The following is an 11,192-nucleotide window of genomic DNA, read 5'->3' on the forward strand; positions in this document are numbered from 1 at the left end:
AAGAGTATTACGTGGCAGCTACAACAGTGTCAGAGTAGTTGAGTAGGCATATAAAGTAAGATGATCCTGCAAGTAAACTGGTCGCAAGCCCTTATGGTTTATTATGACATGTGAACACTAATAATATGTGTTTTAAGGTCTGCAATCCAATGCGTATTTATCTGGGAGTAAGTGCCATGGAACATGATGGGACTTACTTAACTCAGGCAGTGTCAGAATCTCTCTCTTTTTTTTCTTTCTTTCTTTCTTTTTTTGCCAGATGGTCAACAATCTGGTATCAGAAAGAGTGCAAATAACTTTAAGAAATGAAAAAAAAAAATCATGAAGGGTCTTGCTTGGAGGACTTGATTTAAAGAAAGTATTTCTAAAACAAGCAATCTTGATTGACGGTATCTTCTCCCTTCTTCGCAGCATGTCCCACTCCTTTGGGGAGAGCTACCGTGTGGACAGTGCATCAGGGGACCTGGCAATCAAAGTCTTCTGTGCCTGGGACTACAAGGTGATCCAGAAACGCTCCGTCCGACTTCAGAGTGAAAACATCTGCACTCACCTGAAGGCAAGTACTGAGTGTGCCAATTCAGGCTGTGAAAATGCAACAAGCTTGGTGGATAAATCGGTCTCCCTGGGAAGGCTAAGTGATGGGGCTCTCGATATCCCATGCAGCAGGATGTTGTTGTTGTTGTTGTTGTTGTTGTTGTTGTTGTTGTTGTTGTTAATTATTTGTACCCCACTCATCTGACTGGGTCACCGCAGCCACTCTGGGTAGCTAGATGTGAGAAGGTAACAAGGCATTTTGTACGACACTGAATATAAATAGTGCAGCAATATCTATGCCATGATGCTCATACCTCTCCAAACTGTATAAACTCTTCCTGAGAGATGATGCCACATGGAAGATGGAGTTTGCTTGCTTTCTGCTGCTCAGAGGGTAGGATGGCTTCAAGTTACAAGAAAGGAGATTCCAATTAAACGTTAGGAAGAACTTTCTGACATTAAGAGCTGTTCAACCGTGGAATGGACTCCCATTGGAGGTTTTTCAGCAGAGTTAGGATGGCCATTTGTCAGGGATCATTTAGCTGTGATTCCTGCATTGCAGGGCGTTGGACCAGATGGCCCTTGGGGGTCCCTTCCAACTCTACAATCCTATGATGATGACAACAGCTCTGATCTGCTCTTTTGTACTGATAACCTCCCCATATTACAGAGCAGATTACAGTCACGCTCTTTGATTCCTTTGAACTCCCAGGTGCCTCTCCCACAGATTTAGTGCTGGCTCCTTTTGCATTGGGTATATTGCCTGCCCCTAAGAAATGCAGATTGGCCATGTAACTAGGAAGTCATGTTGCAGCCCCTGTCCTCATTTATCACTCAAGTCGTTGTTTTTCTTCTTTTTCTTTATCAGGAGTGTCTGGCTGAGCGGCGATCCAGGTCTCGCCCATTAAACCTGTGCAAGAGACTGCAGAGGCTGGCAATCCTACTGATAGCCTGGACTCTGTCTCTGGGCATTGTTCTGGGATGTGTCCTAGGAGTTCACTACTTCTCTATATACATTTACCAGGTGAGATGGCTGCTACATTGCTTTCCAAGGGCCTGCTGTGTTCTTGGCAGCAAGCATTATCTCTGATTTTCTGGGTCTGTGGCAGGGACTCCTTAGTCTCTTTGGGGAAAGAGGCCATCACTGGGCTCACATGAGGCCTGCCTTCTCCAGCTTTGGGTTCCCAGATGTTATTAGACTACAATCCCCATCATCCCCTGCTGGCCTGGGGTGATGGGAGTTGTAGTACAACAGCGCCAGCTTTCCAGTTGTTTCTTCCATGAAAGATAGCCACTTTTCACTGTAATAAACAGATGAAGATTATTATCTCCTGCAATTTCCCAGCCTGAAAGTTGCGATTTCAGTGCGATTTCAGTGATAGTCGTAAAGGAGGCGCTGTGATGCTTATATCCCGTTCCTAGAACCTAGAGCTCTGTTTGCATTAAATGTGGGGACTTGATAAGAGTTGAACAGGTAACCCACGGTGCACCACTTTCACAGGTTCATCATGAGAAGCTCTTGACAAGCAACTACCTGGGCAAAGAAGCCCTGCTCCTGGCCCTGCCTCTGCTGGTGTCTCTGATTAACTTGCTCATCCCCTACATATACAACCTCCTGGCTGCCTGGGAGAAGCAGGAATCTCCCGTCCTAGAGGTGTATGTCGCCATCTGCAGGTAACACAGAGCCTAGCAGCTGAAACAGAGGAGCATGTTGCTTCCTCTGCATTTTGTGTCCAGGTATTGGCGTTTGTCCTCCATGCCTGAATGTGCTGGTGATAGCTTTTTCCCTACCTCTTTACTCCTGCCAAGCAGAAGAACAAGAGAACTAAGTGGATCACACTTAAAGCACATGGGTTCCGCCAAAGAATCCTGGGAACTCTAGCGTACCCCTTACAGAGCTACAATTCCCAGCACCCATTTAAACAAATTCATCTCCCAGGAATCTTGGGGGGGGGGGAGCCATGTGCTTTAAATGCATGCTGTGGATGTGACCAGATTCTCCAGGTAACATTCTGGCAATTGGAGGTGGAGTGGGTGGGTTTAGTCAATCTAACTTGGAAACAATTTTCTTCCTCAGAATATTGTTTCTTAGGAAATTCCTTTCCTCTTTTTCTTTCTTTTTGTTTTTGTCTTCAGGAACTTAATTCTGAAGATGGTTATCTTAGGGTTGCTGTGTTATCACTGGCTGAGCAGGAAAGAGACGACTTCAGAAATGGAGGTCAGTGTGAATTTGTGGCAAGTGAAGCTGCTGCTGGGACATTTCCAGCAACTGCTGGTCTTCTGTGGTTTTATCATACTGAACCAAGCCAGGCACAAAAAAGGTGGCTTTGTGTACTTGGAACAAAGTGACCCCCCACTCGGATGGTTCATAATTTCCAGCAAATAGCTCATGAGAAATGGGAAAGGTCTTTGCAGCAGGAAACCTTTTCTGGTGCTTTGAATAACCTTTTAAACTTTATTTATGCCAAATATTAGTTTCTTAAATCCGTTCATTGGGCATGCTAAAACTGGAACAATGCAAAGTATCTTGTGGAACAGGAGGAGAGTTGACCGGCTGCAGCAAAGGCAGGCTGGCGTTGCTTTCCCTTGTTTTAACCTGCAGCAAATAGAGCCCTGCCCCTTCAAAAGCAAGAGGCAAAATGTCATCTTTTTGCTGGCACGTTGCACATAGCAGGGATGGACTCAACCTCTGTTGCTAGGGATGTCTGAAGCAACAGCAGACAGAAGAAACTGGTTGGCCAAGAGCTCCAGAAAGAGAAACACCCCTCCATTTTGCCCATTTTTCCACAGTGCTGGGAGAACTTTGTGGGGCAAGAGCTCTACCGCTTGGTGGTGATGGATTTCATTTTCTGTCTCTTGGACTCCTTCTTCGCAGAGCTGATGTGGAGGTAATTATCAGGCCAATCCCTTTCCCAAATGCCAAAACTTACTCTGGCAAAGCTCTGCTTTGCAGTTCGGACTGACTGGGGTGGCATCTAGACACATACAAAAATGCTTTTTAAAAAAGCGTTTTGAAAAATATATTGAATTTGCCATAAGCTCACCAGCACCATCTAGTGTCACATTTGTATAATGCACTTATAACATTGTATCTGCAGCTGTATAGCTGTGTCCTGGGTTGAATCCAGTAAAGTCATTGCATAAATAGAACTACTTCAATGGGCACAATGGAACATCTCCTTCCCCTACACCCCACAGAATCTGCTCCAGAGGGTTGGGGAATCCTCAGAGCAGAAGTGAGCAGAAGTTGTCCCCCTTGTGCAATGACTTCATGGGATACAACCCAATCTCTTTCTCTCTCGCTCTCTGACTACTACTCAGGGTTATTTTGGAGAAGAAGCTACAGAGTAAGCGGAGGCCTGAGTTTGACATTGCTCGAAATGTTCTGGAGCTCATTTATGGACAAACCTTGACCTGGTGAGAGATGCCCATTTCCATTTTTTTGCTGGGTCACGCCTTTCCCCTTCCCATATTCATGTTAAAGTCTTATGTTCTGTTCACCCTGCAGATAAGAGCACCAAACTGTTTTTGAAGAAGGCAGAGGATCTTTAGATCGCATACATTTTATTTAAAACATCTACACCCTGTCTCATGTGAGCTGCTCAGGGTGGCTTTTAGTGCAATGACATATGTTAACAGAGGAAGCTGCCTTGTACTGAATTAGGCCACTGGACCACCTACTTGATATCGTCTACACTGACTGGCAGGGGCTGTCTAAGGTTTTCACAGCCTTACCTGAAAAAGGCTGGGACTTATGTATGCAAAGCATCTTGTTCTACCTTCAAGCTGCAGGTTCTGCAAATAGCAATCCTATTAAAACAAATATCAAGACCAGCAGTAAATTAAACAATCCTAATTAACCACTTTGAAGCAGGAAAGCTTTAAATTTCCTTTAAATCTCCGCTGCCACAGTCTTTCAGGTACTGCTGCACATCTGCACCTTGTTGGTTGTTTATTTGCAGTATTTTTACCCTATTTTATATCATTCAAACTTTTAAAATAGGATCACCACACCACAAAAACATGCAATGGGCTGGAGCCTCTAGGTCAAGCACAGCTCCTTATCATGGACCCCTTGTAGCCCATCCATCTCCACCTTCAATCTTTCTGTGCATTCATTTCTTTCAGACTCTGCTAAAGAATTCCACCTCCTTTAAAAGCCAGAAACTAGATTGAATAATGTAAAATACTTCACAGGATTCTGGTTGCATAATTTGAGATTCTGGTGCAAAAATGTGCAGGGGTTTACAAGCTCAGCGTAAGTAAACTACTGATCTCTCCTTTTTGTCCCCCCGCCCAGGCTGGGAGTCTTCTTTGCCCCACTCCTCCCTGTTGTCCAAATCGTCAAGTTGCTGCTCCTGTTCTATATTAAGAAGGTAATTTATCTGCCCATCTCCAACGGGCACTAATGCACTTTCCACTGCACTGAGGCGACATGCATTAGCAGAGGGTTGGCTTATGGAAGTTTTGTGGACAGAGAAATTGAGGTGGAGACAAGCTAGCAAATCACACTGAGTGGACTTGCCTCCCAGACTGCCTTCGCTCTGTCCCGAAGACAATTAAAGGAAATGGAAACCTGACAGAGGTCCTTGACCAGCGGGAAGTAACCTAGATTGTACTCTTATCAGTCATGAGAAGCTGAGAGTCAAATGCATGTGTATATAAGTGTATTATATTATAATCCTCCCCCCCCCATTTTTAAATGAAAAACAGCCTTGGGAGGTGCAATTCTGAGCAGAAAAGCAGTGGGAGAGAAGGGGTGCTTATTGCTTTTCCCACTGGCCATTTCCCCACTGGGTTGCTTTTCTTTCTGCAAGATTCTAGACTCACGTTGCCCTTTAAAGTGCTTGCTGTGATCAGTCTTCTTCAGTATACAGTGGTACCACGGGTTACAGATACTTCAGGTTACAGACTCTGCTAACCCAGAAATAGTACCTCAGGTTAAGAACTTTGCTTCAGGATGAGAACAGAAATCGCGCAGCAGCGGTGCAGCAGCAGCGGGAGGCCCCATTAGCTAAAGTGGTGCTTCAGGTTAAGAACAGACCTCCAGAACGGATTACGTTCTTAACCCAAGGTGCCACTGTATGGCTGAGTCCCACTCAGAAGTTGCTGTTGTTAGGAGAGTGAATAAGCTAGTTTAAACTGTGTATTTTTTCCACCCTCCTAGACCAGCTTGATGAGAAATTGCCAGTCTCCCAGTAAACCCTGGCGTGCATCTCACATGAGCACCGTTTTCATCACCTTGCTGTGCTTCCCTTCTTTCCTGGGTGCCTCCATATTCCTCTCCTACACCATCTGGGCGTGAGTAGATTTTCTGTTCAGTTGTAACTGACTGCAGTTACATTCCGGGTGTTAGAGGAATGCTATGACTGCTGGATCTTTTGCTATTCTTCTGTTAATTCCAGTTCTCTCACCCATGATATCTGATATCAAAACATCCTGCCCGTTTGGGCTTTCCGTCCCATTCTACTGCAAAGCTTGTCCCCATGCCCACCTGAAAGGCACCTTGTTACTAGTCTGCATTGCTCCCTCACTCATCTTCGACCTAGCGCTAGTGCAGCCACACTAGCCTACCATCAAGGCATTAAAGTCTGAACGGCTTCTGATGCTGGTGAGCATGCTGTCATTGCGGCCTCTGATGTGCTGCTTTTTTTAAACATACAATTTCTTGCTGTTCCTTTGAAGAATGTGTCAGAAGTCTTGCATTTGGCGTCCTGCTCACGGGACATACTGTAAAGCACTCTTTCCATATGGGGGCGGGGGTCAAACATAATTAAGGATTTTTGCTTTCATTCTGGCAGACATGTGCACCTGTTTTGATACTGCTAAATAAATTATGGTATGGTACAGAATAGGTAACATATTAAAAACTTGTCTTTGTGCAAATTGGCATATAAGAGAAGTGCAGGCAACTCCCCATTTATGTGGGGATTACGTTCTGAGGCGCTGCACGCTTAAGTGAAATCTTGAATATTGGGAACACTATTGAAAAGTCTGCAAAGACCCTCTAAACCTCCATGCTCAAACTCTCCATAGGCCACAGAGGTCAGTGCAAGTGTTTCTGGGATCGCAATTGCCAAGGCTCATGCTAGATTCTGTTCTTGCGCCATGTTTGCTGTTTTTGCCCCTTTTCAGGCCACTTCTGGGTTTGCTGCAATGCGTGCATGTGCGGTGGCGGGTGCCTTGAATGTGCATAAATGGGGAGTTGCCTGTAGTTGAAAAGGGGCCTCTAGCTACTGCAGGCAGCTGAATATTCAGACATTTACACAATCAGTTATTAGTTAAACCCATGTGGGGCCTGCAGTAAAAGGTTGCAGAGTGGAGTACTCCTGTTCAGTCAGCCATGGTCTTCTGCATGATATTCTATTCTATTCCATTCCCCTCCCACCCATTTTTCTATTGTTTTCTTTAACTCAGACAGTCAGTCAGCATTCCATGGCTGCTGAGCACAATCAGTTCTTATTTGGCTATCTTTTGTTTTGGTTTCTGTCTAAAGGTTGTTTCATTTTTGCATTTCTGCAAACCTTTAGGTTTTTTCGAGCCTGCTGGTATCTCCCTCTTGTGGTGTCATTTTGGCCAAATAATCAGTGACGCTCACCTTTGAACTTACATTTTTATGCTACAAATGGCTTTGTAAATTATCGAAAAATGGTGTATAAATGTTGTAAAAACAAAATGATTAGGTGTGTAGCTTTTGTATGCCAAGTAGAGCAACAGTCTTTTGAATAGCTCTTTGATGCTGAGCTGCTCTTTGTCCATCCAGAGTGAAACCATCAAAGATATGTGGACCCTTCCGAGACCACGAGACCATCTATGAGTCTGGGAAGACCTGGGTTCTGAAGCTGGAGAAATCCAACCCAAACCTCACCTGGTTTACCTGGATCCACCAGCACCTGATCCAAAATAGCTTCTTCTTGTTTTTGATTGCTGGAATTTTGCTGTAAGTTGGAAAGACTCCATTATTTATCTAAGCTTAGAAAGCCATGGATGGTTTCTCCCTTCCCAACCCAAAAAAATCAAAGTGGTTTGGTGAATAACATACAGGGTTTACCGGGAATGGCATATACCTCAACCTGTGATATAACTGGAAGGAAGGCTGATTGTGTGCCCTGTTCTCAGCATAGTTCAGCTTCAGTAGCATCAGCTGTACTCTTCTGTAAAAGGTTGATGGCTTCCACTGTGGGACACCTCCCCTTATCAAGCTGGGGTACCTCATAAGCTAGCACTAATGCAACTTACTAAACCTGTAAATATAACCTGCATATTTCAAGCTTTTCTTTACCACTGTTGATGCCATATGCTGTTCCAACGCCACCGCAATTTCCTCTTTGGTGGCCTTCATTTGTTGCTGGATTCCCATTTCCAACACCTGTGGCAACTGGCCACCTGGCTGGGGCTGATGGAAGTTGCACAACATTTGGAGGGGCACCACATTAGTTACCCCTGTGTTACGTAATCCAATTACGATGCAATCCAGAGAAGGAAATTTTGGGGTGTTTCTTTGTCCAGCTAACCATACCTAATGGAATGTGCATCTCAAAGCTGTCAGAGGCTGAGGCACAAATATACACGTGGGAATGAGTGTCTTAGATGCGCCAACACCCAGGATTTCTGACTGCCCAATGGATCATGAGGGTTTAATGCCCTCCCTCTTCTCTGTATGAGGGCAGACGATGATGCATCAGTTCTGTCACCAATCTGTTCCACATTCCTGGTGTGCATATTACTCTTCTGCGCATTTCTCGCTTAACATCTCTCTGTGCTCATTCTGTCCCACACCTTTGTGATTTTGCAGCGCTGTGATCTACCTCAACTTCCAAGTGGTGAAAGGTCAGCGGAAAATCATTACCCTGCTGAAGGAGCAGATTGCCAATGTGAGTGGAGTCTGCTTTATCCTGTGCAGTTCCGGGACCTGAAAGTGCTGCTAATTCCTGCTTTGTCAGAGAATATGAGTACCATGCTGAGTGGGGCCTTAGAACTGGGCCCTTAGTTCTTGGAATTTATTGGAACCAAAGCAAATGGGCTGCAGTCTGTTTCTTTCCCTGAATGAATGAATGAAGGAAGGAATGAATGGAGAATTATTTCCCCTGTGGTGAAAAGCAGTGCAATAGAAGCATACTTGGTTTCTCAGCTTCCATTGAAAGATATTTCTGAAGACGGCTGTGTATATGTGTGTGCTCACGCAAAGTGCTTGTATACAAAATTCTACAGATGCATCTTCGACATTAGGTTCCTGCTGTGAACAGTCCCTTTGTCTGCATGAATCATGCTAGTCATAATGGCAGGACACTTCACTAATAATAAATAGATTAAACTTGCAGTAGACCCCTACAGCAGTTAGGAAAACGCAATGGGCATTACAAACTTTTATTATCTGCCTGAAATGCTTCTTGGGAGATGGCAGAATAGATTTTAACCCCTCCAGGAATGGCAAACAAGCCCATGCTGCTGAAGATGTCAGTCTCCTGTTGCCTCCCTTCAAGCTTCTTCCTGTTCAGGAAATTTCACGGTAATCTCATCCACCTTCAGTCCCAGAACGTCCATTCTTACCATTTGCCAGCAATCCCAGCTTCCATGGAAAGGCAAATGGAAATGTTTCCTTGAGCTGGATGAACTGAGCACAGATCGTATTTGTTTCAACCTTTTATATAGATTCCTAACATTGCTAGCATTTGTTCAAGAAAGCCACTTTCCCGCAACTCACCTTAATGTCTCTAACGTTCCAGGAAGGGGAAGACAAGATGTTTCTCATTCAGAAGCTTCATACTATATATGGGAAATGAGAATGCAGCAATTGAAGATGAGGTAAGGCTTTGGGGGCAGTTGAAGGTGAGGTAAGACTATTGAGGAGCGCCATGGAATTGACAAGATGCTGCTGCCAAGCTGCTTGGCTGGGTAGCACATACATAATGGATTACTGCCATAGCCAAAGCTAGTGTACAGCTTACACTGAGCCCATCCAGGTGCAGCGGAAGCTAATGGGGCGGAGCAGAGGAAGCAAAAAGGTAGGAGGAAAAGGTACTGTAGAAGGAAAGTGGAGACAGTATAACAGAAGTTTGTAACTTCCTGATGAAGGACCCGAGAGGTCCAAAACATGCTGGATATTAGGAAACTTTTTCTCCTCTCCCTTTGCTTCCTGCTTCCCAATGACCCCTAAGCCCACATAGCCTGTGGCTTCTTGCCTGTGCAGTTTGTGCCTGGCAGGCAGGATGCTTTTGAATGATGCATCAAAGCACCTTGATCTTCCCTTGTCTGAATTGTGCAGTGAGCCTCCACGAATACAGGAGACTGGCCCTGCAGTTTCTGGGAGGTGATGAGGATGGCAAGAGCTTTGCATACTCCCCCCCACTCACCCTGCTTATGTGTGGATTTTATATAAGCAAAACATCTGCAGAGACTGGTAACGAGACAAGCTTGGCTGTGTTGCAGCGCTCTCTCCTGTTACTGCTTAATGTATGCATATGTACACACAGAGAGAAAGGAAATGCAGTCCATTTTTGAAAATGTATTTCACTAGGAAATCAAATTGATGGAAGTAAATTGCAAGACCTTGGGGGCAAGCAAGATATGATGGTAGCAGATTGGAGGGAATCAGATTGCTATCAATTTCCTATGAAACAGGGCAGGGGAGCAATTTAAAGTGCAGCACGGGAAAGTGGGAGGGGTGCTGAACTTTTGCTCTGCCTGTACTTTTCTCCAAGTTGTTTTTTTCTTCCATCAGAAACAGTGCCTGCCAAAAATAAATTGGGGGGAGAGCAGGTGGGAGAAGGGCTTAGTACTGCTGTCTCGCCTAGGTTTCATTTTAAATGACCACCACTCTGCTTAATAGGAATTTGGCATGATCCGCTAACACTGGATTGTGCCACTGTTGCATCTTGTTTGTCCTTGGATGCTGGCAATCTCTTAGCTCTTCTGTTCACTTCCCAGCACACTCCCAAGGCAATAATTTACAAGCAAGATTAGAGGTGGAGGGTGTGTTACTAACAGCCATTCTGGTAAGTGAGGAATGTAAAAGAGCACTAAAAGGAAGGACTGAAAAATATAGGTGTTGTTGCTGAGTGGTGCATATTTAGGACCATTATTCTGATTGTAAAAATAAAACCAGTTCTCTAATAACAATGGCAGCTGAAATTTCCCTTTCAATCCAGCAGTATATCAGTGGATGGGCAAGATGAACCTTTGCCTGAAATGCTCCTTGTGAGATGGAGGATTGATGTCAGCTGCTCTAGGAATGCTCTGAGGAATAGCCCGTGCTGCTGGAAATGTCGGTCTCCTCTTGTCTGCCTTCAAGCTTTTCTGTGTTCAGAAGAACATGAGAATCTCATCCATCTTCAGCCCAATAACATCCATTCTTAATATTGGCTGGCAGTTCCAGCTTCCATGAAGAGGCAAATTGAAATGTTCCTTGAGCTGGACCCAAGTACTTGAAGCATACAGAAACTAATGATATTTAAAAGAGAAGGACCAAACACTGAATTTTTAAGAATTGTAATGGCCCTTCCTTTTGGGCTTTGCACAGTGGATTTATAGGGCCATTGAAGCACAATAAGAGGATTGTAAGACATTTGTTGGCAGGATGCCATTTTTACCAGGACATCTTGATTTGATGTTATTAAAAACATTTTCTTTTGAAAAACTACCCAATTACAGCTGTTCAT

General features: G+C 44.5%; 1 protein-coding gene and 1 long non-coding RNA gene across 8 annotated transcripts in view; one reads left to right on the top strand and one right to left on the bottom strand.

Moving 5' to 3' along the window:
- The window catches only part of TMC6 (transmembrane channel like 6), a 28,550-nt gene extending 17,377 nt beyond the window's left edge, over positions 1–11,173 (top strand). For 6 of the 7 annotated variants that reach the window (XM_080993703.1, XM_080993704.1, XM_080993705.1 and 3 more), the window contains 12 exons: positions 412–556; positions 1,403–1,558; positions 2,036–2,208; positions 2,671–2,752; positions 3,325–3,422; positions 3,856–3,951; positions 4,835–4,910; positions 5,702–5,835; positions 7,298–7,474; positions 8,330–8,408; positions 9,261–9,339; positions 10,683–11,173. In XM_080993703.1, coding sequence (XP_080849829.1) covers positions 412–556; positions 1,403–1,558; positions 2,036–2,208; positions 2,671–2,752; positions 3,325–3,422; positions 3,856–3,951; positions 4,835–4,910; positions 5,702–5,835; positions 7,298–7,474; positions 8,330–8,408; positions 9,261–9,317 — 1,273 coding nt within the window. In that variant the 3' untranslated portion in view covers positions 9,318–9,339; positions 10,683–11,173. The remainder of the gene's footprint in view (positions 1–411; positions 557–1,402; positions 1,559–2,035; positions 2,209–2,670; positions 2,753–3,324; positions 3,423–3,855; positions 3,952–4,834; positions 4,911–5,701; positions 5,836–7,297; positions 7,475–8,329; positions 8,409–9,260; positions 9,340–10,682) is intronic. The other variant, XM_080993709.1, reaches the window with a different exon arrangement.
- LOC308470703 lies at positions 8,886–9,346 on the bottom strand. Its single transcript, XR_013982575.1, has 2 exons — positions 9,239–9,346; positions 8,886–9,148 (listed from the first exon to the last, which is right to left on the bottom strand). It is a non-coding gene; the product is annotated as an uncharacterized lncRNA (long non-coding RNA).
- Positions 11,174–11,192: the final 19 nt, after the last annotated feature.

The sequence above is a fragment of the Podarcis pityusensis genome (genome assembly GCF_964106645.2).
Source record: "Podarcis pityusensis genome assembly, chromosome: 2".
Lineage (NCBI taxonomy): Eukaryota > Metazoa > Chordata > Lepidosauria > Squamata > Lacertidae > Podarcis > Podarcis pityusensis.